At 43.4% G+C, this 27,001-nt stretch overlaps 12 protein-coding genes and 1 pseudogene across 12 annotated transcripts; 5 read left to right on the top strand and 8 right to left on the bottom strand.

The window, feature by feature from the left end:
• Nucleotides 1–618: 618 nt before the first annotated feature.
• LOC147066681 (histone H2B-like) lies at nucleotides 619–1,117 on the bottom strand. The gene has a single exon (XM_085955079.1). It carries the CDS (start codon nucleotides 1,047–1,049, stop codon nucleotides 675–677), a length of 375 nt encoding a protein of 124 aa, XP_085811205.1. The 5' UTR covers nucleotides 1,050–1,117; the 3' UTR covers nucleotides 619–674.
• A 177-nt stretch (nucleotides 1,118–1,294) lies between these two features.
• LOC147066682 (histone H2A) lies at nucleotides 1,295–1,734 on the top strand. The gene has a single exon (XM_085955078.1). The coding sequence runs from the start codon at nucleotides 1,360–1,362 to the stop codon at nucleotides 1,732–1,734; it is 375 nt and encodes a 124-aa protein (XP_085811204.1). The 5' UTR covers nucleotides 1,295–1,359.
• Nucleotides 1,735–2,597: 863 nt separating this feature from the next.
• On the bottom strand, nucleotides 2,598–3,008 carry LOC147066683 (histone H3). Its single transcript, XM_085955075.1, has one exon. The coding sequence runs from the start codon at nucleotides 3,006–3,008 to the stop codon at nucleotides 2,598–2,600; it is 411 nt and encodes a 136-aa protein (XP_085811201.1).
• Nucleotides 3,009–3,487: 479 nt separating this feature from the next.
• Nucleotides 3,488–3,841, top strand: LOC147066684 (histone H4). The gene has a single exon (XM_085955067.1). The coding sequence runs from the start codon at nucleotides 3,521–3,523 to the stop codon at nucleotides 3,830–3,832; it is 312 nt and encodes a 103-aa protein (XP_085811193.1). The 5' UTR covers nucleotides 3,488–3,520; the 3' UTR covers nucleotides 3,833–3,841.
• A 2,509-nt stretch (nucleotides 3,842–6,350) lies between these two features.
• LOC147066685 (uncharacterized) lies at nucleotides 6,351–7,643 on the bottom strand. The gene has a single exon (XM_085955068.1). It carries the CDS (start codon nucleotides 7,517–7,519, stop codon nucleotides 6,812–6,814), a length of 708 nt encoding a protein of 235 aa, XP_085811194.1. The 5' UTR covers nucleotides 7,520–7,643; the 3' UTR covers nucleotides 6,351–6,811.
• Nucleotides 7,644–9,295: 1,652 nt separating this feature from the next.
• LOC147066686 (histone H2B-like) lies at nucleotides 9,296–9,794 on the bottom strand. Its single transcript, XM_085955076.1, has one exon. It carries the CDS (start codon nucleotides 9,724–9,726, stop codon nucleotides 9,352–9,354), a length of 375 nt encoding a protein of 124 aa, XP_085811202.1. The 5' UTR covers nucleotides 9,727–9,794; the 3' UTR covers nucleotides 9,296–9,351.
• Nucleotides 9,795–12,612: 2,818 nt separating this feature from the next.
• Nucleotides 12,613–13,003, top strand: LOC147066687 (histone H2A). The gene has a single exon (XM_085955077.1). The coding sequence runs from the start codon at nucleotides 12,629–12,631 to the stop codon at nucleotides 13,001–13,003; it is 375 nt and encodes a 124-aa protein (XP_085811203.1). The 5' UTR covers nucleotides 12,613–12,628.
• Nucleotides 13,004–13,865: 862 nt separating this feature from the next.
• LOC147066688 (histone H3-like) lies at nucleotides 13,866–14,277 on the bottom strand (annotated as a pseudogene).
• A 3,339-nt stretch (nucleotides 14,278–17,616) lies between these two features.
• LOC147066689 (uncharacterized) lies at nucleotides 17,617–18,909 on the bottom strand. Its single transcript, XM_085955069.1, has one exon. The coding sequence runs from the start codon at nucleotides 18,783–18,785 to the stop codon at nucleotides 18,078–18,080; it is 708 nt and encodes a 235-aa protein (XP_085811195.1). The 5' UTR covers nucleotides 18,786–18,909; the 3' UTR covers nucleotides 17,617–18,077.
• A 1,708-nt stretch (nucleotides 18,910–20,617) lies between these two features.
• Nucleotides 20,618–20,992, bottom strand: LOC147066690 (histone H2B-like). Its single transcript, XM_085955070.1, has one exon. It carries the CDS (start codon nucleotides 20,990–20,992, stop codon nucleotides 20,618–20,620), a length of 375 nt encoding a protein of 124 aa, XP_085811196.1.
• A 245-nt stretch (nucleotides 20,993–21,237) lies between these two features.
• Nucleotides 21,238–21,677, top strand: LOC147066691 (histone H2A). Its single transcript, XM_085955074.1, has one exon. The coding sequence runs from the start codon at nucleotides 21,303–21,305 to the stop codon at nucleotides 21,675–21,677; it is 375 nt and encodes a 124-aa protein (XP_085811200.1). The 5' UTR covers nucleotides 21,238–21,302.
• An 863-nt stretch (nucleotides 21,678–22,540) lies between these two features.
• LOC147066692 (histone H3) lies at nucleotides 22,541–22,951 on the bottom strand. The gene has a single exon (XM_085955071.1). It carries the CDS (start codon nucleotides 22,949–22,951, stop codon nucleotides 22,541–22,543), a length of 411 nt encoding a protein of 136 aa, XP_085811197.1.
• Nucleotides 22,952–23,463: 512 nt separating this feature from the next.
• On the top strand, nucleotides 23,464–23,775 carry LOC147066693 (histone H4). Its single transcript, XM_085955073.1, has one exon. It carries the CDS (start codon nucleotides 23,464–23,466, stop codon nucleotides 23,773–23,775), a length of 312 nt encoding a protein of 103 aa, XP_085811199.1.
• The last annotated feature ends 3,226 nt before the right edge of the window (nucleotides 23,776–27,001 follow it).

The raw sequence follows: 27,001 nt of genomic DNA on the forward strand, positions 1-27,001 counted from the left end.
ATTCGGAATAAACTATTCCCTATTCCCTATTCCCGAATCCGTGTGTCATGTACGTATGTAACATATAATCTATCGTACAATGCAAAATTATCCGATTCGCATTATTTATGTATCGCAGATCGCATATCGAAGGATCGATGAAATAACAAACAGATGTGTAATATCATGTTATGTAGGTACCTAAATCTAATGTGATGTTTTCTTTTTCAGATGCACGCACGCACGCACGCACGCATGCATTCCATGCACCTAAGATGTATGGATAATATTATTAATAGTATAATGATGACTTATTGTTGTATATTACTGAATAATAATAAAATTATTCACAGATACATCGATTCTTATTATTTTCCTATCATATCATCCTTCGTGGCGGGCTCAGTTAGTTATCTAGTCTAGTTTATAATAATACGGTGTGTTGGATAGTGATATAATAATAATTATAAGCGTAGATACAAGATAATTATTGTAACAAATATTCGTATTATTATTACAATAGGTGGGCGGTCAGTCGATTTATTTATTTATTTTTCCTGCCTGGCATAAATATTGATAGCGAAACATGCGATTCGATCAATTCGATTTGAAAATATTGGCGGCCCTTAAAAGGGCCTTTGCTGATGGGTTTTTGTTTTTCTTTCTTCTTTCTTCTTTCTTCATTTTCATCGACTTCACTTGGAGCTGGTGTATTTGGTGACTGCCTTTGTTCCTTCGCTGACGGCGTGCTTGGCGAGCTCTCCGGGCAGAAGGAGCCTGACGGCGGTCTGGATCTCCCTGCTGGTGATGGTGGAGCGCTTGTTGTAGTGGGCGAGGCGCGACGCTTCGGCGGCGATCCTCTCGAAGATGTCGTTGACGAAGCTGTTCATGATGCTCATCGCCTTACTGGAGATTCCGGTGTCGGGGTGCACCTGCTTGAGCACCTTGTAGATGTAGATTGCGTAACTCTCCTTCCTCCTCCTCTTTGTCTTCTTCTTGTCTCCCTTGGAGATGTTCTTCTGGGCTTTGCCGGATTTCTTGGCGGCCTTTCCGCTAGTCTTGGGCGGCATGATGATCGGCGACGGGTATTACGATAACGATAGATAGATTAGGTAGGTGTGTGCGGTGTCAATCGGCGGCGGTGGCTCGAGTGAGAATGCGCCGAAAACATTTTTTTACCGCTTCCCATCACTGTGTAGAGCGAACGGCGCGCGGCTTTGCGAGTCGCGTGATGCGCCGCACATCTCCCGCTGCGGGCGCACCGCAGCACGGCAATACCGCGTGGAAAAAAAATTCTAACAAACTTCACAAAGGACCGTCCGTCGATTCAGGTCGACGCTTCTTTCGCACAGTTAATTTTCAACACTACCCCGTCTCGCCATGTCTGGTCGCGGAAAAGGCGGTAAAGTCAAGGGAAAGGCAAAGTCTCGTTCGAATCGCGCTGGACTCCAGTTCCCCGTCGGTCGCATACACAGGCTCCTGCGCAAGGGAAACTACGCCGAGAGGGTGGGTGCCGGTGCGCCGGTGTACCTGGCCGCCGTCATGGAATACCTCGCCGCCGAAGTACTCGAGTTGGCGGGAAACGCGGCCCGCGACAACAAGAAGACCAGGATTATCCCTCGTCATTTGCAGCTCGCCATCCGCAACGACGAGGAGCTGAACAAGCTGCTCTCCGGCGTCACCATCGCCCAGGGAGGAGTGCTGCCCAACATCCAGGCGGTGCTCTTGCCCAAGAAGACTGAGAAGAAGGCGTAAAAAAAAAAAAAAAAATATAAAGATTACATGCATATTAATCCATCTATCGTCGTACAAAAGGCCCTTTTCAGGGCCGCCATTTTTATTCAAATTCGAGTGGTAGCGTATCCGTGTCGAGCTCGTTATTGTGTTGCTTATAAAATTGATTGAAATAATTAATTATTCATCGACAGTAGGACATTATTGAAATTGTTATTATTATAGGTATTAGCGCAATACAGAGAGTACTGTCCATGTTACAATAAATGTTCTGCAAATTCAATATTTGAAAATACATCTAAAATAAAAAGTAGGTATATAATTTCGTAGTAATTCATGAGGAGATAGAGATGCGTCGATCTCTTGTTTGTTAAGATTGGCGGTTTCAGTAGTTTAAATAGTTTTGTAGGATAATGATTGTGATATATGTACCTATTTATATAGGTGAGGAGCATCTATGTAAGATATGATAAGAGGCTGTTTAATTAATATTATGAGGGTAGATATTATTTGATGAATCTCACCTCGCACGCGTTGCGTTATTATATTATATTATATTATTAGGTGGCATGGCACCTAAGTATATTTTATTTAATATCGACTGTTCAATTGAACAATTACAACAGACGCAAAATTACTTACAAAACTATTTATCCAAAAATAGTGGAAACACGCAGAATGATATTATATTATACTTACTTGGAAAATAGATAGCCAAGTAGGTAGTATAATAATATACTACTATTATTACAGGCACATAACGACCGATCGATCGCTCACGGATGCGTAAACATTCGAATGTCAAAAAATTTGCGGCCCTGAAAAGGGCCTTTTGTGATAGATAGATAGATGGGTATGATAAATATTATTATTTTTTTTAATTTTTAAGCGCGTTCGCCGCGGATTCGTCTCGCCAGCTGGATATCCTTGGGCATGATGGTGACGCGTTTGGCGTGGATGGCGCAAAGGTTCGTGTCCTCGAATAGACCGACGAGGTACGCCTCGCTGGCCTCCTGCAGCGCCATGACGGCGGAGCTCTGGAAGCGCAGATCGGTCTTGAAATCTTGAGCGATCTCGCGCACCAGTCGCTGGAAGGGCAGCTTGCGGATGAGGAGCTCAGTGCTCTTCTGATAGCGACGGATCTCACGGAGAGCGACCGTACCGGGCCTGTAACGATGGGGCTTCTTCACGCCTCCTGTGGCCGGCGCGCTTTTCCTCGCGGCCTTCGTGGCGAGCTGTTTGCGGGGAGCTTTTCCGCCGGTGGATTTTCGGGCAGTCTGCTTGGTACGAGCCATGTCTTTTTCTTCTTCTTCTTCAAAGTAGTAGGTTCTGAAACGAGCGTTCAACGAGGAGTGCGCGCGCGAGCCTACTCGGTGACTTATATAGAGAGATCCGCTCGCTGCGATTGGTCGACGCGGTCGCCTTCGGCGGAACAGTGGGGGGTGATCACTTTCGTCGGCGTATCGTTTTGAGGTCGAAATATTGCCTGAAAGTTCATTTTTTTTTTAAATATCCTTTTTTATTCTATTCCGCAATTATTATTAATAGCCGTTATCTTTATTGCGCACTCGCTTTGCGCGAAATGCGCAGCACTGGGCGTGGTTGCGCCGCGGCGCGCCAGAGCGAGACGCACTCGCCCGCGCCTTGAATTCGCAAGGAAGAGGGAGCGAGACGTCGCATACGCGCGTCTATAAAAAGAGACGTCAGAAAATTAAAAGATTCATAATTCGTCTGGCGGCCGCAGTGAGCGCATCGCATCGCATCGTTTCGATTTTTGACATCATCCACTTTTTGACACGCATACAAGATGACCGGTCGCGGTAAAGGAGGAAAGGGATTGGGAAAAGGTGGCGCCAAGCGTCACAGGAAGGTTCTTCGCGATAACATCCAGGGCATCACGAAGCCTGCGATCCGTCGTCTGGCACGTCGCGGCGGAGTCAAGCGCATATCTGGCTTGATTTACGAAGAGACCCGAGGAGTCCTGAAGGTGTTCCTCGAGAACGTCATCAGGGACGCCGTCACCTACACGGAGCACGCGAAGAGGAAGACCGTCACCGCCATGGACGTCGTGTACGCCCTGAAGAGACAGGGTCGCACCCTGTACGGTTTCGGCGGCTAAGCTGGCCAATACGATACGATACCATCTCGTCTTGATACAATACAGACTGACTACTACAATATAATGATGGATGAGTGGGTTGGTTTTAATGCTATGCCCGCTTAACTATTATTATGTGAATATATCTATCTACTCGCATACAAACGGCCCTTTTCAGGGCCACCATGTCTATTTCGTTCGATCCGTTTGCATTCGTATAGTATCGCAGTAATAATGCATGCAGTGGTGTGTGCATAGAAGGGTGGAGGTGAAATACAATTTATTTTATACGTTTCTGAACTGAAAATATGTTTGATTTGCTTAGGTTAGGTTTGATTTTGACAGGTTAGATTTGATTTGATTAAGTTAGGTTAGATTTGGTAATGTATTCGTCGCCACTATTAAATATAATCTAAACACACGATTAAGACAATTATACTAATAATATTTTAATTGATTAATAATGTCAATAAATAACCATCGAACACTGTAATTTTGATAAATTTTGAAAATTTCGATATCCATTTTAAAAAACCGACTTAGGGTTTTCAAAGTATTAATAATATTACAATTAATATTTCGAATCGTAATAAAAAGGGTACCAATTTAAGTACCTACTTTTGTAAAAGTTAAATGAAGGAATTTCGAAAATGGAAATTCTGATAATGTAAGTCTAAGGACTCGGTTGCTTTCCTAATTTACAAATAAGAATTGTTCTTTAGATCTGTCAATTAACTTTGCAAACAAATTTGTCAATTAATTTTATTTTGAAAATAATCAACGAAACATTTTACGAAAAACATCTGATACTAAGGAAAGTGACAGATAGTCAGCTGTCTTTGACGTTTATGTAAATATTTACGAAAATAAATTCGATTTGAAAGTCAATCGGATAATTAATAGCCTAGACACCAACCTATTACTAAGGTGGTGATTCTAAATAATATAAAGTTAAATAATATTGATTAAGTGTATTCCAAAAGTGTCAATCAAGAACATTAGTTGATCACCCTCTCCCCGAATAGGACCGAGCTAGCCAAACGAAGGTTCTTAATCGGTCCGAGGGCAGGACCGGTTGAAGATGAAGTACCTTTGAGACTATTCCAGGACTGGGGTATCGTCATTAGGTTTGATTTGGTTAGGTTAGGTTATTAGGTTAGGTTTGATTTGATTAGGTTAGGTTTGATTTGATTGAGTTAGGTTTGATTTGATTAGGTTAGGTTTGATTTGGTCAGGTTAGGTTTGATTTGATTAGCTTAGGTTTGATTTGATTAAGTTAGGTTTGATTTGATTAGGTTAGGTTTGATTTGGTTAGGTTAGGTTAGGTTAGGTTATTAGGTTAGGTTTGATTTGATTAGGTTAGGTTTGATTTGATTAAGTTAGGTTTGATTTGGTTAGGTTAGGTTAGGTTATTAGGTTAGGTTTGATTTGATTAGGTTAGGTTTGATTTGATTGAGTTAGGTTTGATTTGATTTGATTAGGTTAGGTTTGATTTGGTTAGGTTAGGTTAGGTTAGGTTATTAGGTTAGGTTTGATTTGATCAGGTTAGGTTTGATTTGATTGGGTTAGGTTTGATTTGATTAGGTTAGGTTTGATTTGATTGAGTTAGGTTTGATTTGATTAAGTTAGGTTTGATTTGATTAGGTTAGGTTTGATTTGGTTAGGTTAGGTTATTAGGTTAGGTTAGGTTTGATTTGGTTAGGTTAGGTTAGGTTATTAGGTTAGGTTAGGTTTGATTTGGTTAGGTTAGGTAAACCTAACCTAACCAAATCAAACCTAACCTAATCAAATCAAACCTAACTTAATCAAATCAAACCTAACCTAACCTAACCTAACCTAATCAAATCAAACCTAACCTAACCAAAACAAACGTAACCTAATCAAATCAAACCTAACCTGATCAAATCAAACCTAACCTAATCAAATCAAACCTAACCTGATCAAATCAAACCTAACCTGTTCACATCAAACCTAACTTAATCAAATCAAACCTAACTTAATCAAATTAAACCTAACCTAATCAAATCAAACCTAACCTGATCAAATCAAACCTAACCTGTTCACATCAAACCTAACTTAATCAAATCAAACCTAACTTAATCAAATTAAACCTAACCTAATCAAATCAAACCTAACCTGATCAAATCAAACCTAACCTGTTCACATCAAACCTAACTTAATCAAATCAAACCTAACTTAATCAAATTAAACCTAACCTAATCAAATCAAACCTAACCTGATCAAATCAAACCTAACCTGTTCACATCAAACCTAACCTAATCAAATCAAACCTAACTTAATCAAATTAAACCTAACCTAATCAAATCAAACCTAACCTGATCAAATCAAACCTAACCTGTTCACATCAAACCTAACTTAATCAAATCAAACCTAACTCAGTCAAATCAAACCTAACCTAATCAAATCAAATCAAACCTAACCTAACCAAAACAAACCTAACCTAATCAAATCAAACCTAACCTAATCAAATCAAACCTAACTTAATCAAATTAAACCTAACCTAATCAAATCAAACCTAACCTGATCAAATCAAACCTAACCTGTTCACATCAAACCTAACTTAATCAAATCAAACCTAACTCAGTCAAATCAAACCTAACCAAATCAAAAAAAAAAAAAAAAAAATGAATTTAGTGTTAATTTTAAATTTTAGCTAGGTGAGTGAGTATTCGTCTTGACATAAGACAATGTAATAATATTATGCAATTTACGTATGGAGTACCTATACGAATTGAATAAAGAAATAACGACGTATCTACGTGTTCGATATCAGTCGACACCTGAATTGTGTTGGTAGCCCTGAAAAGGGCTTTTGTTTCAATAAAATGCGAGCGAGCGCGTATTATTCATCTCCATCTCTATCCTCATTCATCTCGTCTATTGTCGTCGTCGTCATCCACCCGAGATACCCCCCTTCCCGGGCTGCCGTCGTCGCATCATCGTCATCGTGATGATTAGATTAGATTCGATCGCGGCTTCTTACTTCTTCGCAGCGGCTTTCTTCGCGGCGGGCTTCTTCGCAGCGGCCTTCTTGGGCTTAGGCGCCTTCGGCTTCTTGGTGGGCGGCTTGGCTGACTTCTTCGCCTTGGTGGGGGTCTTGGGCTTGGCGGCCTTCTTGGCGGCGGGGGCGGCCTTCTTGGGGGAGGCGGCTTTCTTGGCGGCTGCGGCCGATCTGGCCGCGGTTTCGAGAGGAGCCGACGACTTTCTCATGGCGGTCGCGGGCTTCTTCTTTGCGGCTGCGGCCGAAGACTTGCCTCCGCCGGCCGCGGCGCCCTTCTTCTCCTTGGATGAGGCAGGGCGCGATTTCTTCGCGGCGGGCTTCTTGCCAGAGGCGGAGCCGCCCGCAGATTTGGCCTTGCCGGCTTCCAGTTTGAACGAACCGGAGGCCCCCTTGCCTTTGGTCTGCACTAGGGCGCCGGATTCGACGGCACCCTTCAGGTATTTCTTGATGAATGGCGCCAGCTTGTCGGCGTCCACCTTGTAGTTGGCCGAGATGTATTTTTTGATCGCCTGCAGGGAGGATCCGGCGCGCTCTTTCAGCTCTTTGATGGCGCTGTTGACCATCTCAGAGGTCTTGGGATGCGTCGGCTTGACCTTGGGCTTCTTCGCGGCTTTGCCTGCTGCCGATTTCTTCGCGGGGGTAGAGGGCACCGGCGAAGCGGTGACGGGTGCTGCTGTATCTGCCATCTTTGCGTTATTCGATTGATTGAATAGTAGAATGAAATATAATATTAAATTATATTATATTATATCGCGGCGTATATTCTGCTTGCTATCTATCTGTACGATGCGCTAGAGTGAAACGACTCGAACGGCTCGCGGATTGTATACGGCGAGAGCGAGACGGGTGCCGCAGTACCGATGTGCGAACGCCGCTCTCAGAGATGACGTTCGTCTAGATCGGCGATTTTAGTCACGAATTGCACCGGCATTTTTGCTTCGATCTCTCGATATTTTTCAATTTTTCGCAGCCGCCGCCCTAGCGAGGGGGTTCAGGGGTGGGCGGTTGCGCCGCCCACCGATCTGTCTGTCGTTTCAAAGCGGGCGAATGGTCGCGAGTCTGTTCTCGGGCTCGCGGGATGCGTTTCAAATTGGAATTGTGTCCGCGCGCGCACATAACGTGTCGGGAAAATGGCCGTAGATTCGTTAAAAATTATCAGATTCCGACGATCGAGCCTTCGTCCGGCGCGTCGATATACCTTCTCGCGTTTGCAATCGGCCGCGGGCCCCTGGCGCCCCCGCGGGCGTCGCGATCCGCCCCCGAGTCGGCCGGAGTTAGCACAAGACGATCGCGGCATACAAACATTACTGTATCGGGCGAAGACGACGGCGGCGGCCCCGCGGTGCTCGATGCAGTCGGCGGTGTTCACGAAGTTCTGCAGCAGGCGAGCAGACGGACGATGGTGCACGGTATCACGGTGCACGACGGTGAAGAAGGAAGCACGACACGAGAATAGAATGTTCAATTCGAATAATTAGTTACCTAACGATAGATTGCGATAGGTACGGCGCGATCGGTCGCTCGCTCGCTCACTGCGCCTCCCTCCCTCCCGCGATAGATAGATAGATAGATGGATGGATGGATAGTGTGAAGCGAAATATCGTAAATAAATAAATAGTTAGTTAGTTAATTAAATATGATAATATGATATAATATTATGGGTGCGTTTAATATGACCGATGCGAAGCATACATACGACAGAAATATGAGAGTAGAAAACCATAGCAACCCATAATCATCAACAACAACCGACAACAAAAATGTCATTATTTGTTACTATCAAGTACCTATATGAAATCAAATATAAAGACATTGGAAGGATCACTCTAAGATATCGATCGGGGATTCGGAATAAACTATTCCCTATTCCCTATTCCCGAATCCGTGTGTCATGTACGTATGTAACATATAATCTATCGTACAATGCAAAATTATCCGATTCGCATTATTTATGTATCGCAGATCGCATATCGAAGGATCGATGAAATAACAAACAGATGTGTAATATCATGTTATGTAGGTACCTAAATCTAATGTGATGTTTTCTTTTTCAGATGCACGCACGCACGCACGCACGCATGCATTCCATGCACCTAAGATGTATGGATAATATTATTAATAGTATAATGATGACTTATTGTTGTATATTACTGAATAATAATAAAATTATTCACAGATACATCGATTCTTATTATTTTCCTATCATATCATCCTTCGTGGCGGGCTCAGTTAGTTATCTAGTCTAGTTTATAATAATACGGTGTGTTGGATAGTGATATAATAATAATTATAAGCGTAGATACAAGATAATTATTGTAACAAATATTCGTATTATTATTACAATAGGTGGGCGGTCAGTCGATTTATTTATTTATTTTTCCTGCCTGGCATAAATATTGATAGCGAAACATGCGATTCGATCAATTCGATTTGAAAATATTGGCGGCCCTTAAAAGGGCCTTTGCTGATGGGTTTTTGTTTTTCTTTCTTCTTTCTTCTTTCTTCATTTTCATCGACTTCACTTGGAGCTGGTGTATTTGGTGACTGCCTTTGTTCCTTCGCTGACGGCGTGCTTGGCGAGCTCTCCGGGCAGAAGGAGCCTGACGGCGGTCTGGATCTCCCTGCTGGTGATGGTGGAGCGCTTGTTGTAGTGGGCGAGGCGCGACGCTTCGGCGGCGATCCTCTCGAAGATGTCGTTGACGAAGCTGTTCATGATGCTCATCGCCTTACTGGAGATTCCGGTGTCGGGGTGCACCTGCTTGAGCACCTTGTAGATGTAGATTGCGTAACTCTCCTTCCTCCTCCTCTTTGTCTTCTTCTTGTCTCCCTTGGAGATGTTCTTCTGGGCTTTGCCGGATTTCTTGGCGGCCTTTCCGCTAGTCTTGGGCGGCATGATGATCGGCGACGGGTATTACGATAACGATAGATAGATTAGGTAGGTGTGTGCGGTGTCAATCGGCGGCGGTGGCTCGAGTGAGAATGCGCCGAAAACTGCTTGCTTGCTTGGGGTAATGGCAATTATTTTACTGGGGCGCCGACTCAATGGGAGTCATCCCCGTTATCTCTAGTTACTGTCTCTCAGATTGCCTTGAGGTATTTGTTTTTAATACCGTTGTTGAGTTCTTTGGGCCTCGGTGGTTTCGCGACCGGGCCGAGGCCCAATTTGTGGTCTCGATTATGATTATCTCTTGTGGATTAAAAAAGCTAGCACATTCTCCTTTCGGCCGTCCGTCGATTGCCGATTGCTCGCTCCTCCTTTTCATTCTTTGCATCGTCTGTTTTCGTGCATCATGTGCTTGCCGCCGTTTGGTTTATGGTGGCCTTGGGAAGGGGGTCCGTCGTTGTTTCGTTTGGTGAGTAGCAGGTTTATCGGTGTTTGTTCTTCTTCTTTGATTTTCTCTTCTTTTGATTTGGCGTATCGTCTGAGTTTGCAGGGTCTGGGATGTTGATGGTTGAATCATGTTGTGATCCAAGGTTTTTTAGCGAGAGGGCTGTGTGTTCAGCTTCGTCGAGCTTATACACCATCTCGTTGTAGTCTGTAGAGATGTTGGTCTTCTGAGTTTCTTCAGCGTGCTGATCTGGATGGTTGGTGATTAAGTATGAGCTGTAGCGGTTAGTTGCTGCTTTCTTGTATTGTCTTAAGAAGAAATAATTTCTCTGGCTTTCGATGGTTGGGTGGTCTATTTCGTCTATTTGTGCTGTAGTTTTTTCAGTGTATGTGATGATTTTCGTTAATTCGGTAGTGGAGATATCTATTTTGTGTTGTGTCAGGGCTTCGGTGTTTGTGCGGATTGTGCGTTCGTATTCGTTTAGGTATTCAGAGTTCATATATTCTAGGGCGTATTCGGCTGATGATGCCTCGTAGTATTCCTCCCAGTCTTTGTCATAGTCGAAGTCAGGATCGACTTTTAGGTCTTCCAGGGTCTCACTGGTTTCTGAGTCTGGGGTATGTGGTATTTCTATTTCAGGCGTCCAATCTCTTTTTGGGTTGGTGATTTCGGCAGTCGGCAGAGTGGCTTTGCCGATGTTTTGGTCAGTGAGCTGTCCTGTCGTGTCCGTTTTTTGGTCGTCGGTCTGGTTTTTGTAATTCGTCTCGTTAAAGTCGGTCTCATTGCGTTCCGTTTCTGGTGTCTCGCATGTTTCATTTACCGGTGCGGGTGTGTCCTGGAGGTTTTCGAGTTGTTTAAGTACTTTCCGGATTATGTCTGTACTGGTTTCAATATCCGGGTTCTCGGTTACTTCAGTTATTGGAATAACATGAGTTTCAATTTCCGGTGCCTCTGTTATTGTGGTTTGGGTTTCCGAGTTTATGGTGGCGATTTCTCGTAGAGTGTTCCGCTTGTAGATCTCTTCGGATTTTTGTATAGTCTGTTTGGCTTTGGCGAGTAGTTCGTCGAGGGAGGTTTTCATTTTCTTGTTGGCCAGATCAGCGGCGATGGTCGACTGATGTTGAGTCTGGTTGATATCCTCTGACGGTTTTAGTATGTCTGGCTTACTTGGAGTCTGGGTGGTTTGACTCCAAGTGATTTTATTTGGTCTGGGCTGAGATTTGGCAGTGTGGGCTGCTTGGTATTTCTTGGTTTGGTGGCTCGGTTGGGCTGGGCAGTCGCGTGTCAGGTGTTTGTAATTCTGACTGCGCGCGCATTGTCTGTCCGGGTAATTGCGTCGGGGTGTTTCAATTGTCACCCTTGTCTGCAGTACACGTCGGGTTGTAAATATTTTCAGCCCTTTGTCGGTAGATAAAAGCTTGACGAGGACGAGCGGCATTGGATAATTGCTCGTCCCTTGAGTCATGCGTGTCGATGTGATTATCGGCAGTCCTTGTTTGAGGAGGTCATCTGTGATGTCATCCGTTCTGACATGTGGCGGGATACCTCTGACGACGACCTTTAGAATTTTGTCTTCCATAGGTGTCGGGGCTGATGATTTGCGGAGGGCTGGGATCTTGTAGGCTTCCTTCTTGGCGGGCGGCAGCGAGGGTGCCTTCTTTGGTTTAAAGTCAGCATTCCTCTCCGCCGACCGGTGAGATTGGGTCTGTGTGTCCTTGCAAGGGATTTTTGGCGCTTTTGATTTGAGGGCCATTTCCTTGAGGGCTTTTAGGTCCTCATCATCGTCGTTTGTTTTGTGGTCGTCAGCTTGAGCGGGAGCGGAGGCTTGGGCTTTTGAGATTGCCAGCGCATGCTCCTGAAACGCAGCCAGCAACAAGATATGAAGCGGTAGGTATTCATGAAGCAGTGGCGCTTTTATGCTGGACAGCTTGCGCAGCTCCGCCTTGATGTCGGTATTGGTTTGATCCATGGTAGGTATGTGAGTGATAACTCGCTGCTGGTGTTTGGTCTTGGTAGGTAGGTGCTTCACTGGTAGTGATGGTCTTTTTGTAGAGTCGCTGTGTGAGCGGCTTATCGGGCTGATTTTTTCTTTTTTGTTGGTAGCGCTGCTTGCAGAATGGTGCGATCGCAGCTTGATCGAGGCGAATATCGGTCGAGTCGGAATAAGTAGGTAGTTCACACGGAGCGGTCAGGAGCGCTTGACGTGCGACTGGTCGCGGCGAGTGCCAGTCAGCGAGTGTGTGCCGAAAACATTTTTTTTACCGCTTCCCATCACTGTGTAGAGCGAACGGCGCGCGGCTTTGCGAGTCGCGTGATGCGCCGCACATCTCCCGCTGCGGGCGCACCGCAGCACGGCAATACCGCGTGGAAAAAAAATTCTAACAAACTTCACAAAGGACCGTCCGTCGATTCAGGTCGACGCTTCTTTTTTCGCACAGTTAATTTTCAACACTACCCCGTCTCGCCATGTCTGGTCGCGGAAAAGGCGGTAAAGTCAAGGGAAAGGCAAAGTCTCGTTCGAATCGCGCTGGACTCCAGTTCCCCGTCGGTCGCATACACAGGCTCCTGCGCAAGGGAAACTACGCCGAGAGGGTGGGTGCCGGTGCGCCGGTGTACCTGGCCGCCGTCATGGAATACCTCGCCGCCGAAGTACTCGAGTTGGCGGGAAACGCGGCCCGCGACAACAAGAAGACCAGGATTATCCCTCGTCATTTGCAGCTCGCCATCCGCAACGACGAGGAGCTGAACAAGCTGCTCTCCGGCGTCACCATCGCCCAGGGAGGAGTGCTGCCCAACATCCAGGCGGTGCTCTTGCCCAAGAAGACTGAGAAGAAGGCGTAAAAAAAAAAAAAAAAATATAAAGATTACATGCATATTAATCCATCTATCGTCGTACAAAAGGCCCTTTTCAGGGCCGCCATTTTTATTCAAATTCGAGTGGTAGCGTATCCGTGTCGAGCTCGTTATTGTGTTGCTTATAAAATTGATTGAAATAATTAATTATTCATCGACAGTAGGACATTATTGAAATTGTTATTATTATAGGTATTAGCGCAATACAGAGAGTACTGTCCATGTTACAATAATGTTCTGCAAATTCAATATTTGAAAATACATCTAAAATAAAAAGTAGGTATATAATTTCGTAGTAATTCATGAGGAGATAGAGATGCGTCGATCTCTTGTTTGTTAAGATTGGCGGTTTCAGTAGTTTAAATAGTTTTGTAGGATAATGATTGTGATATATGTACCTATTTATATAGGTGAGGAGCATCTATGTAAGATATGATAAGAGGCTGTTTAATTAATATTATGAGGGTAGATATTATTTGATGAATCTCACCTCGCACGCGTTGCGTTATTATATTATATTATATTATTAGGTGGCATGGCACCTAAGTATATTTTATTTAATATCGACTGTTCAATTGAACAATTACAACAGACGCAAATTACTTACAAAACTATTTATCCAAAAATAGTGGAAACACGCAGAATGATATTATATTATACTTACTTGGAAAATAGATAGCCAAGTAGGTAGTATAATAATATACTACTATTATTACAGGCACATAACGACCCGATCGATCGCTCACGGATGCGTAAACATTCGAATGTCAAAAAATTTGCGGCCCTGAAAAGGGCCTTTTGTGATAGATAGATAGATGGGTATGATAAATATTATTATTTTTTTTAATTTTTAAGCGCGTTCGCCGCGGATTCGTCTCGCCAGCTGGATATCCTTGGGCATGATGGTGACGCGTTTGGCGTGGATGGCGCAAAGGTTCGTGTCCTCGAATAGACCGACGAGGTACGCCTCGCTGGCCTCCTGCAGCGCCATGACGGCGGAGCTCTGGAAGCGCAGATCGGTCCTTGAAATCTTGAGCGATCTCGCGCACCAGTCGCTGGAAGGGCAGCTTGCGGATGAGGAGCTCAGTGCTCTTCTGATAGCGACGGATCTCACGGAGAGCGACCGTACCGGGCCTGTAACGATGGGGCTTCTTCACGCCTCCTGTGGCCGGCGCGCTTTTCCTCGCGGCCTTCGTGGCGAGCTGTTTGCGGGGAGCTTTTCCGCCGGTGGATTTTCGGGCAGTCTGCTTGGTACGAGCCATGTCTTTTTCTTCTTCTTCTTCAAAGTAGTAGGTTCTGAAACGAGCGTTCAACGAGGAGTGCGCGCGCGAGCCTACTCGGTGACTTATATAGAGAGATCCGCTCGCTGCGATTGGTCGACGCGGTCGCCTTCGGCGGAACAGTGGGGGGTGATCACTTTCGTCGGCGTATCGTTTTGAGGTCGAAATATTGCCTGAAAGTTCATTTTTTTTTTAAATATCCTTTTTTATTCTATTCCGCAATTATTATTAATAGCCGTTATCTTTATTGCGCACTCGCTTTGCGCGAAATGCGCAGCACTGGGCGTGGTTGCGCCGCGGCGCGCCAGAGCGAGACGCACTCGCCCGCGCCTTGAATTCGCAAGGAAGAGGGAGCGAGACGTCGCATACGCGCGTCTATAAAAAGAGACGTCAGAAAAATTAAAAGATTCATAATTCGTCTGGCGGCCGCAGTGAGCGCATCGCATCGCATCGTTTCGATTTTTGACATCATCCACTTTTTGACACGCATACAAGATGACCGGTCGCGGTAAAGGAGGAAAGGGATTGGGAAAAGGTGGCGCCAAGCGGTCACAGGAAGGTTCTTCGCGATAACATCCAGGGCATCACGAAGCCTGCGATCCGTCGTCTGGCACGTCGCGGCGGAGTCAAGCGCATATCTGGCTTGATTTACGAAGAGACCCGAGGAGTCCTGAAGGTGTTCCTCGAGAACGTCATCAGGGTACGCCGTCACCTACACGGAGCACGCGAAGAGGAAGACCGTCACCGCCATGGACGTCGTGTACGCCCTGAAGAGACAGGGTCGCACCCTGTACGGTTTCGGCGGCTAAGCTGGCCAATACGATACGATACCATCTCGTCTTGATACAATACAGACTGACTACTACAATATAATGATGGATGAGTGGGTTGGTTTTAATGCTATGCCCGCTTAACTATTATTATGTGAATATATCTATCTACTCGCATACAAACGGCCCTTTTCAGGGCCACCATGTCTATTTCGTTCGATCCGTTTGCATTCGTATAGTATCGCAGTAATAATGCATGCAGTGGTGTGTGCATAGAAGGGTGGAGGTGAAATACAATTTATTTTATACGTTTCTGAACTGAAAATATGTTTGATTTGCTTAGGTTAGGTTTGATTTTGACAGGTTAGATTTGATTTGATTAAGTTAGGTTAGATTTGGTAATGTATTCGTCGCCACTATTAAATATAATCTAAACACACGATTAAGACAATTATACTAATAATATTTTAATTGATTAATAATGTCAATAAATAACCATCGAACACTGTAATTTTGATAAATTTTGAAATTTCGATATCCATTTTAAAAAACCGACTTAGGGTTTTCAAAGTATTAATAATATTACAATTAATATTTCGAATCGTAATAAAAAGGGTACCAATTTAAGTACCTACTTTTGTAAAAGTTAAATGAAGGAATTTCGAAAATGGAAATTCTGATAATGTAAGTCTAAGGACTCGGTTGCTTTCCTAATTTACAAATAAGAATTGTTCTTTAGATCTGTCAATTAACTTTGCAAACAAATTTGTCAATTAATTTTATTTTGAAAATAATCAACGAAACATTTTACGAAAAACATCTGATACTAAGGAAAGTGACAGATAGTCAGCTGTCTTTGACGTTTATGTAAATATTTACGAAAATAAATTCGATTTGAAAGTCAATCGGATAATTAATAGCCTAGACACCAACCTATTACTAAGGTGGTGATTCTAAATAATATAAAGTTAAATAATATTGATTAAGTGTATTCCAAAAGTGTCAATCAAGAACATTAGTTGATCACCCTCTTCCCCGAATAGGACCGAGCTAGCCAAACGAAGGTTCTTAATCGGTCCGAGGGCAGGACCGGTTGAAGATGAAGTACCTTTGAGACTATTCCAGGACTGGGGTATCGTCATTAGGTTTGATTTGGTTAGGTTAGGTTATTAGGTTAGGTTTGATTTGATTAGGTTAGGTTTGATTTGATTGAGTTAGGTTTGATTTGATTAGGTTAGGTTTGATTTGGTCAGGTTAGGTTTGATTTGATTAGCTTAGGTTTGATTTGATTAAGTTAGGTTTGATTTGATTAGGTTAGGTTTGATTTGGTTAGGTTAGGTTAGGTTAGGTTATTAGGTTAGGTTTGATTTGATTAGGTTAGGTTTGATTTGATTAAGTTAGGTTTGATTTGGTTAGGTTAGGTTAGGTTATTAGGTTAGGTTTGATTTGATTAGGTTAGGTTTGATTTGATTGAGTTAGGTTTGATTTGATTTGATTAGGTTAGGTTTGATTTGGTTAGGTTAGGTTAGGTTAGGTTATTAGGTTAGGTTTGATTTGATCAGGTTAGGTTTGATTTGATTGGTTAGGTTTGATTTGATTAGGTTAGGTTTGATTTGATTGAGTTAGGTATGATTTGATTAAGTTAGGTTTGATTTGATTAGGTTAGGTTTGATTTGGTTAGGTTAGGTTATTAGGTTAGGTTAGGTTTGATTTGGTAGGTTAGGTTAGGTTATTAGGTTAGGTTAGGTTTGATTTGGTTAGGTTAGGTAAACCTAACCTAACCAAATCACTAACCTAATCACTAATCAAATCAAACCTAACTTAATCAAATCAAACCTAACCTAACCTAACCTAACCTAATCAAATCAAACCTAACCTAACCAAAACAAACGTAACCTAATCAAATCAAACCTAACCTGATCAAATCAAACCTAACCTAATCAAATCAAACCTAACCTGATCAAATCAAACCTAACCTGTTCACATCAAACCTAACTTAATCAAATCAAACCTAACTTAATCAAATTAAAACCTAACCTAATCAAATCAAACCTAACCTGATCAAATCAAACCTAACCTGTTCACATCAAACCTAACTTAATCAAATCAAACCTAACTTAATCAAATTAAACCTAACCTAATCAAATCAAACCTAACCTGATCAAATCAAACCTAACCTGTTCACATCAAACCTAACTTAATCAAATCAAACTCAAATTAAACCTAACCTAATCAAATCAAACCTAACCTGATCAAATCAAACCTAACCTGTTCACATCAAACCTAACCTAATCAAATCAAACCTAACTTAATCAAATTAAACCTAACCTAATCAAATCAAACCTAACCTGATCAAATCAAACCTAACCTGTTCACATCAAACCTAACTTAATCAAATCAAACCTAACTCAGTCAAATCAAACCTAACCTAATCAAATCAAATCAAACCTAACCTAACCAAAACAAACCTAACCTAATCAAATCAAACCTAACCTAATCAAATCAAACCTAACTTAATCAAATTAAACCTAACCTAATCAAATCAAACCTAACCTGATCAAATCAAACCTAACCTGTTCACATCAAACCTAACTTAATCAAATCAAACCTAACTCAGTCAAATCAAACCTAACCAAATCAAAAAAAAAAAAAAAAAAATGAATTTAGTGTTAATTTTAAATTTTAGCTAGGTGAGTGAGTATTCGTCTTGACATAAGACAATGTAATAATATTATGCAATTTACGTATGGAGTACCTATACGAATTGAATAAAGAAATAACGACGTATCTACGTGTTCGATATCAGTCGACACCTGAATTGTGTTGGTAGCCCTGAAAAGGGCTTTTGTTTCAATAAAATGCGAGCGAGCGCGTATTATTCATCTCCATCTCTATCCTCATTCATCTCGTCTATTGTCGTCGTCGTCATCCACCCGAGATACCCCCCTTCCCGGGCTGCCGTCGTCGCATCATCGTCATCGTGATGATTAGATTAGATTCGATCGCGGCTTCTTACTTCTTCGCAGCGGCTTTCTTCGCGGCGGGCTTCTTCGCAGCGGCCTTCTTGGGCTTAGGCGCCTTCGGCTTCTTGGTGGGCGGCTTGGCTGACTTCTTCGCCTTGGTGGGGGTCTTGGGCTTGGCGGCCTTCTTGGCGGCGGGGGCGGCCTTCTTGGGGGAGGCGGCTTTCTTGGCGGCTGCGGCCGATCTGGCCGCGGTTTCGAGAGGAGCCGACGACTTTCTCATGGCGGTCGCGGGCTTCTTCTTTGCGGCTGCGGCCGAAGACTTGCCTCCGCCGGCCGCGGCGCCCTTCTTCTCCTTGGATGAGGCAGGGCGCGATTTCTTCGCGGCGGGCTTCTTGCCAGAGGCGGAGCCGCCCGCAGATTTGGCCTTGCCGGCTTCCAGTTTGAACGAACCGGAGGCCCCCTTGCCTTTGGTCTGCACTAGGGCGCCGGATTCGACGGCACCCTTCAGGTATTTCTTGATGAATGGCGCCAGCTTGTCGGCGTCCACCTTGTAGTTGGCCGAGATGTATTTTTTGATCGCCTGCAGGGAGGATCCGGCGCGCTCTTTCAGCTCTTTGATGGCGCTGTTGACCATCTCAGAGGTCTTGGGATGCGTCGGCTTGACCTTGGGCTTCTTCGCGGCTTTGCCTGCTGCCGATTTCTTCGCGGGGGTAGAGGGCACCGGCGAAGCGGTGACGGGTGCTGCTGTATCTGCCATCTTTGCGTTATTCGATTGATTGAATAGTAGAATGAAATATAATATTAAATTATATTATATTATATCGCGGCGTATATTCTGCTTGCTATCTATCTGTACGATGCGCTAGAGTGAAACGACTCGAACGGCTCGCGGATTGTATACGGCGAGAGCGAGACGGGTGCCGCAGTACCGATGTGCGAACGCCGCTCTCAGAGATGACGTTCGTCTAGATCGGCGATTTTAGTCACGAATTGCACCGGCATTTTTGCTTCGATCTCTCGATATTTTTCAATTTTTCGCAGCCGCCGCCCTAGCGAGGGGGTTCAGGGGTGGGCGGTTGCGCCGCCCACCGATCTGTCTGTCGTTTCAAAGCGGGCGAATGGTCGCGAGTCTGTTCTCGGGCTCGCGGGATGCGTTTCAAATTGGAATTGTGTCCGCGCGCGCACATAACGTGTCGGGAAAATGGCCGTAGATTCGTTAAAAATTATCAGATTCCGACGATCGAGCCTTCGTCCGGCGCGTCGATATACCTTCTCGCGTTTGCAATCGGCCGCGGGCCCCTGGCGCCCCCGCGGGCGTCGCGATCCGCCCCCGAGTCGGCCGGAGTTAGCACAAGACGATCGCGGCATACAAACATTACTGTATCGGGCGAAGACGACGGCGGCGGCCCCGCGGTGCTCGATGCAGTCGGCGGTGTTCACGAAGTTCTGCAGCAGGCGAGCAGACGGACGATGGTGCACGGTATCACGGTGCACGACGGTGAAGAAGGAAGCACGACACGAGAATAGAATGTTCAATTCGAATAATTAGTTACCTAACGATAGATTGCGATAGGTACGGCGCGATCGGTCGCTCGCTCGCTCACTGCGCCTCCCTCCCTCCCGCGATAGATAGATAGATAGATGGATGGATGGATAGTGTGAAGCGAAATATCGTAAATAAATAAATAGTTAGTTAGTTAATTAAATATGATAATATGATATAATATTATGGGTGCGTTTAATATGACCGATGCGAAGCATACATACGACAGAAATATGAGAGTAGAAAACCATAGCAACCCATAATCATCAACAACAACCGACAACAAAAATGTCATTATTTGTTACTATCAAGTACCTATATGAAATCAAATATAAAGACATTGGAAGGATCACTCTAAGATATCGATCGGGGATTCGGAATAAACTATTCCCTATTCCCTATTCCCGAATCCGTGTGTCATGTACGTATGTAACATATAATCTATCGTACAATGCAAAATTATCCGATTCGCATTATTTATGTATCGCAGATCGCATATCGAAGGATCGATGAAATAACAAACAGATGTGTAATATCATGTTATGTAGGTACCTAAATCTAATGTGATGTTTTCTTTTTCAGATGCACGCACGCACGCACGCACGCATGCATTCCATGCACCTAAGATGTATGGATAATATTATTAATAGTATAATGATGACTTATTGTTGTATATTACTGAATAATAATAAAATTATTCACAGATACATCGATTCTTATTATTTTCCTATCATATCATCCTTCGTGGCGGGCTCAGTTAGTTATCTAGTCTAGTTTATAATAATACGGTGTGTTGGATAGTGATATAATAATAATTATAAGCGTAGATACAAGATAATTATTGTAACAAATATTCGTATTATTATTACAATAGGTGGGCGGTCAGTCGATTTATTTATTTATTTTTCCTGCCTGGCATAAATATTGATAGCGAAACATGCGATTCGATCAATTCGATTTGAAAATATTGGCGGCCCTTAAAAGGGCCTTTGCTGATGGGTTTTTGTTTTTCTTTCTTCTTTCTTCTTTCTTCATTTTCATCGACTTCACTTGGAGCTGGTGTATTTGGTGACTGCCTTTGTTCCTTCGCTGACGGCGTGCTTGGCGAGCTCTCCGGGCAGAAGGAGCCTGACGGCGGTCTGGATCTCCCTGCTGGTGATGGTGGAGCGCTTGTTGTAGTGGGCGAGGCGCGACGCTTCGGCGGCGATCCTCTCGAAGATGTCGTTGACGAAGCTGTTCATGATGCTCATCGCCTTACTGGAGATTCCGGTGTCGGGGTGCACCTGCTTGAGCACCTTGTAGATGTAGATTGCGTAACTCTCCTTCCTCCTCCTCTTTGTCTTCTTCTTGTCTCCCTTGGAGATGTTCTTCTGGGCTTTGCCGGATTTCTTGGCGGCCTTTCCGCTAGTCTTGGGCGGCATGATGATCGGCGACGGGTATTACGATAACGATAGATAGATTAGGTAGGTGTGTGCGGTGTCAATCGGCGGCGGTGGCTCGAGTGAGAATGCGCCGAAAACATTTTTTTACCGCTTCCCATCACTGTGTAGAGCGAACGGCGCGCGGCTTTGCGAGTCGCGTGATGCGCCGCACATCTCCCGCTGCGGGCGCACCGCAGCACGGCAATACCGCGTGGAAAAAAAATTCTAACAAACTTCACAAAGGACCGTCCGTCGATTCAGGTCGACGCTTCTTTCGCACAGTTAATTTTCAACACTACCCCGTCTCGCCATGTCTGGTCGCGGAAAAGGCGGTAAAGTCAAGGGAAAGGCAAAGTCTCGTTCGAATCGCGCTGGACTCCAGTTCCCCGTCGGTCGCATACACAGGCTCCTGCGCAAGGGAAACTACGCCGAGAGGGTGGGTGCCGGTGCGCCGGTGTACCTGGCCGCCGTCATGGAATACCTCGCCGCCGAAGTACTCGAGTTGGCGGGAAACGCGGCCCGCGACAACAAGAAGACCAGGATTATCCCTCGTCATTTGCAGCTCGCCATCCGCAACGACGAGGAGCTGAACAAGCTGCTCTCCGGCGTCACCATCGCCCAGGGAGGAGTGCTGCCCAACATCCAGGCGGTGCTCTTGCCCAAGAAGACTGAGAAGAAGGCGTAAAAAAAAAAAAAAAAATATAAAGATTACATGCATATTAATCCATCTATCGTCGTACAAAAGGCCCTTTTCAGGGCCGCCATTTTTATTCAAATTCGAGTGGTAGCGTATCCGTGTCGAGCTCGTTATTGTGTTGCTTATAAAATTGATTGAAATAATTAATTATTCATCGACAGTAGGACATTATTGAAATTGTTATTATTATAGGTATTAGCGCAATACAGAGAGTACTGTCCATGTTACAATAAATGTTCTGCAAATTCAATATTTGAAAATACATCTAAAATAAAAAGTAGGTATATAATTTCGTAGTAATTCATGAGGAGATAGAGATGCGTCGATCTCTTGTTTGTTAAGATTGGCGGTTTCAGTAGTTTAAATAGTTTTGTAGGATAATGATTGTGATATATGTACCTATTTATATAGGTGAGGAGCATCTATGTAAGATATGATAAGAGGCTGTTTAATTAATATTATGAGGGTAGATATTATTTGATGAATCTCACCTCGCACGCGTTGCGTTATTATATTATATTATATTATTAGGTGGCATGGCACCTAAGTATATTTTATTTAATATCGACTGTTCAATTGAACAATTACAACAGACGCAAAATTACTTACAAAACTATTTATCCAAAAATAGTGGAAACACGCAGAATGATATTATATTATACTTACTTGGAAAATAGATAGCCAAGTAGGTAGTATAATAATATACTACTATTATTACAGGCACATAACGACCGATCGATCGCTCACGGATGCGTAAACATTCGAATGTCAAAAAATTTGCGGCCCTGAAAAGGGCCTTTTGTGATAGATAGATAGATGGGTATGATAAATATTATTATTTTTTTTAATTTTTAAGCGCGTTCGCCGCGGATTCGTCTCGCCAGCTGGATATCCTTGGGCATGATGGTGACGCGTTTGGCGTGGATGGCGCAAAGGTTCGTGTCCTCGAATAGACCGACGAGGTACGCCTCGCTGGCCTCCTGCAGCGCCATGACGGCGGAGCTCTGGAAGCGCAGATCGGTCTTGAAATCTTGAGCGATCTCGCGCACCAGTCGCTGGAAGGGCAGCTTGCGGATGAGGAGCTCAGTGCTCTTCTGATAGCGACGGATCTCACGGAGAGCGACCGTACCGGGCCTGTAACGATGGGGCTTCTTCACGCCTCCTGTGGCCGGCGCGCTTTTCCTCGCGGCCTTCGTGGCGAGCTGTTTGCGGGGAGCTTTTCCGCCGGTGGATTTTCGGGCAGTCTGCTTGGTACGAGCCATGTCTTTTTCTTCTTCTTCTTCAAAGTAGTAGGTTCTGAAACGAGCGTTCAACGAGGAGTGCGCGCGCGAGCCTACTCGGTGACTTATATAGAGAGATCCGCTCGCTGCGATTGGTCGACGCGGTCGCCTTCGGCGGAACAGTGGGGGGTGATCACTTTCGTCGGCGTATCGTTTTGAGGTCGAAATATTGCCTGAAAGTTCATTTTTTTTTTAAATATCCTTTTTTATTCTATTCCGCAATTATTATTAATAGCCGTTATCTTTATTGCGCACTCGCTTTGCGCGAAATGCGCAGCACTGGGCGTGGTTGCGCCGCGGCGCGCCAGAGCGAGACGCACTCGCCCGCGCCTTGAATTCGCAAGGAAGAGGGAGCGAGACGTCGCATACGCGCGTCTATAAAAAGAGACGTCAGAAAATTAAAAGATTCATAATTCGTCTGGCGGCCGCAGTGAGCGCATCGCATCGCATCGTTTCGATTTTTGACATCATCCACTTTTTGACACGCATACAAGATGACCGGTCGCGGTAAAGGAGGAAAGGGATTGGGAAAAGGTGGCGCCAAGCGTCACAGGAAGGTTCTTCGCGATAACATCCAGGGCATCACGAAGCCTGCGATCCGTCGTCTGGCACGTCGCGGCGGAGTCAAGCGCATATCTGGCTTGATTTACGAAGAGACCCGAGGAGTCCTGAAGGTGTTCCTCGAGAACGTCATCAGGGACGCCGTCACCTACACGGAGCACGCGAAGAGGAAGACCGTCACCGCCATGGACGTCGTGTACGCCCTGAAGAGACAGGGTCGCACCCTGTACGGTTTCGGCGGCTAAGCTGGCCAATACGATACGATACCATCTCGTCTTGATACAATACAGACTGACTACTACAATATAATGATGGATGAGTGGGTTGGTTTTAATGCTATGCCCGCTTAACTATTATTATGTGAATATATCTATCTACTCGCATACAAACGGCCCTTTTCAGGGCCACCATGTCTATTTCGTTCGATCCGTTTGCATTCGTATAGTATCGCAGTAATAATGCATGCAGTGGTGTGTGCATAGAAGGGTGGAGGTGAAATACAATTTATTTTATACGTTTCTGAACTGAAAATATGTTTGATTTGCTTAGGTTAGGTTTGATTTTGACAGGTTAGATTTGATTTGATTAAGTTAGGTTAGATTTGGTAATGTATTCGTCGCCACTATTAAATATAATCTAAACACACGATTAAGACAATTATACTAATAATATTTTAATTGATTAATAATGTCAATAAATAACCATCGAACACTGTAATTTTGATAAATTTTGAAAATTTCGATATCCATTTTAAAAAACCGACTTAGGGTTTTCAAAGTATTAATAATATTACAATTAATATTTCGAATCGTAATAAAAAGGGTACCAATTTAAGTACCTACTTTTGTAAAAGTTAAATGAAGGAATTTCGAAAATGGAAATTCTGATAATGTAAGTCTAAGGACTCGGTTGCTTTCCTAATTTACAAATAAGAATTGTTCTTTAGATCTGTCAATTAACTTTGCAAACAAATTTGTCAATTAATTTTATTTTGAAAATAATCAACGAAACATTTTACGAAAAACATCTGATACTAAGGAAAGTGACAGATAGTCAGCTGTCTTTGACGTTTATGTAAATATTTACGAAAATAAATTCGATTTGAAAGTCAATCGGATAATTAATAGCCTAGACACCAACCTATTACTAAGGTGGTGATTCTAAATAATATAAAGTTAAATAATATTGATTAAGTGTATTCCAAAAGTGTCAATCAAGAACATTAGTTGATCACCCTCTCCCCGAATAGGACCGAGCTAGCCAAACGAAGGTTCTTAATCGGTCCGAGGGCAGGACCGGTTGAAGATGAAGTACCTTTGAGACTATTCCAGGACTGGGGTATCGTCATTAGGTTTGATTTGGTTAGGTTAGGTTATTAGGTTAGGTTTGATTTGATTAGGTTAGGTTTGATTTGATTGAGTTAGGTTTGATTTGATTAGGTTAGGTTTGATTTGGTCAGGTTAGGTTTGATTTGATTAGCTTAGGTTTGATTTGATTAAGTTAGGTTTGATTTGATTAGGTTAGGTTTGATTTGGTTAGGTTAGGTTAGGTTAGGTTATTAGGTTAGGTTTGATTTGATTAGGTTAGGTTTGATTTGATTAAGTTAGGTTTGATTTGGTTAGGTTAGGTTAGGTTATTAGGTTAGGTTTGATTTGATTAGGTTAGGTTTGATTTGATTGAGTTAGGTTTGATTTGATTTGATTAGGTTAGGTTTGATTTGGTTAGGTTAGGTTAGGTTAGGTTATTAGGTTAGGTTTGATTTGATCAGGTTAGGTTTGATTTGATTGGGTTAGGTTTGATTTGATTAGGTTAGGTTTGATTTGATTGAGTTAGGTTTGATTTGATTAAGTTAGGTTTGATTTGATTAGGTTAGGTTTGATTTGGTTAGGTTAGGTTATTAGGTTAGGTTAGGTTTGATTTGGTTAGGTTAGGTTAGGTTATTAGGTTAGGTTAGGTTTGATTTGGTTAGGTTAGGTAAACCTAACCTAACCAAATCAAACCTAACCTAATCAAATCAAACCTAACTTAATCAAATCAAACCTAACCTAACCTAACCTAACCTAATCAAATCAAACCTAACCTAACCAAAACAAACGTAACCTAATCAAATCAAACCTAACCTGATCAAATCAAACCTAACCTAATCAAATCAAACCTAACCTGATCAAATCAAACCTAACCTGTTCACATCAAACCTAACTTAATCAAATCAAACCTAACTTAATCAAATTAAACCTAACCTAATCAAATCAAACCTAACCTGATCAAATCAAACCTAACCTGTTCACATCAAACCTAACTTAATCAAATCAAACCTAACTTAATCAAATTAAACCTAACCTAATCAAATCAAACCTAACCTGATCAAATCAAACCTAACCTGTTCACATCAAACCTAACTTAATCAAATCAAACCTAACTTAATCAAATTAAACCTAACCTAATCAAATCAAACCTAACCTGATCAAATCAAACCTAACCTGTTCACATCAAACCTAACCTAATCAAATCAAACCTAACTTAATCAAATTAAACCTAACCTAATCAAATCAAACCTAACCTGATCAAATCAAACCTAACCTGTTCACATCAAACCTAACTTAATCAAATCAAACCTAACTCAGTCAAATCAAACCTAACCTAATCAAATCAAATCAAACCTAACCTAACCAAAACAAACCTAACCTAATCAAATCAAACCTAACCTAATCAAATCAAACCTAACTTAATCAAATTAAACCTAACCTAATCAAATCAAACCTAACCTGATCAAATCAAACCTAACCTGTTCACATCAAACCTAACTTAATCAAATCAAACCTAACTCAGTCAAATCAAACCTAACCAAATCAAAAAAAAAAAAAAAAAAATGAATTTAGTGTTAATTTTAAATTTTAGCTAGGTGAGTGAGTATTCGTCTTGACATAAGACAATGTAATAATATTATGCAATTTACGTATGGAGTACCTATACGAATTGAATAAAGAAATAACGACGTATCTACGTGTTCGATATCAGTCGACACCTGAATTGTGTTGGTAGCCCTGAAAAGGGCTTTTGTTTCAATAAAATGCGAGCGAGCGCGTATTATTCATCTCCATCTCTATCCTCATTCATCTCGTCTATTGTCGTCGTCGTCATCCACCCGAGATACCCCCCTTCCCGGGCTGCCGTCGTCGCATCATCGTCATCGTGATGATTAGATTAGATTCGATCGCGGCTTCTTACTTCTTCGCAGCGGCTTTCTTCGCGGCGGGCTTCTTCGCAGCGGCCTTCTTGGGCTTAGGCGCCTTCGGCTTCTTGGTGGGCGGCTTGGCTGACTTCTTCGCCTTGGTGGGGGTCTTGGGCTTGGCGGCCTTCTTGGCGGCGGGGGCGGCCTTCTTGGGGGAGGCGGCTTTCTTGGCGGCTGCGGCCGATCTGGCCGCGGTTTCGAGAGGAGCCGACGACTTTCTCATGGCGGTCGCGGGCTTC

Source organism: Rhyacophila brunnea, unplaced genomic scaffold, assembly GCF_057557595.1.
Source record: "Rhyacophila brunnea isolate RB1 unplaced genomic scaffold, BYU_Rbru_1.0 scaffold_407, whole genome shotgun sequence".
Taxonomy (NCBI): domain Eukaryota; kingdom Metazoa; phylum Arthropoda; class Insecta; order Trichoptera; family Rhyacophilidae; genus Rhyacophila; species Rhyacophila brunnea.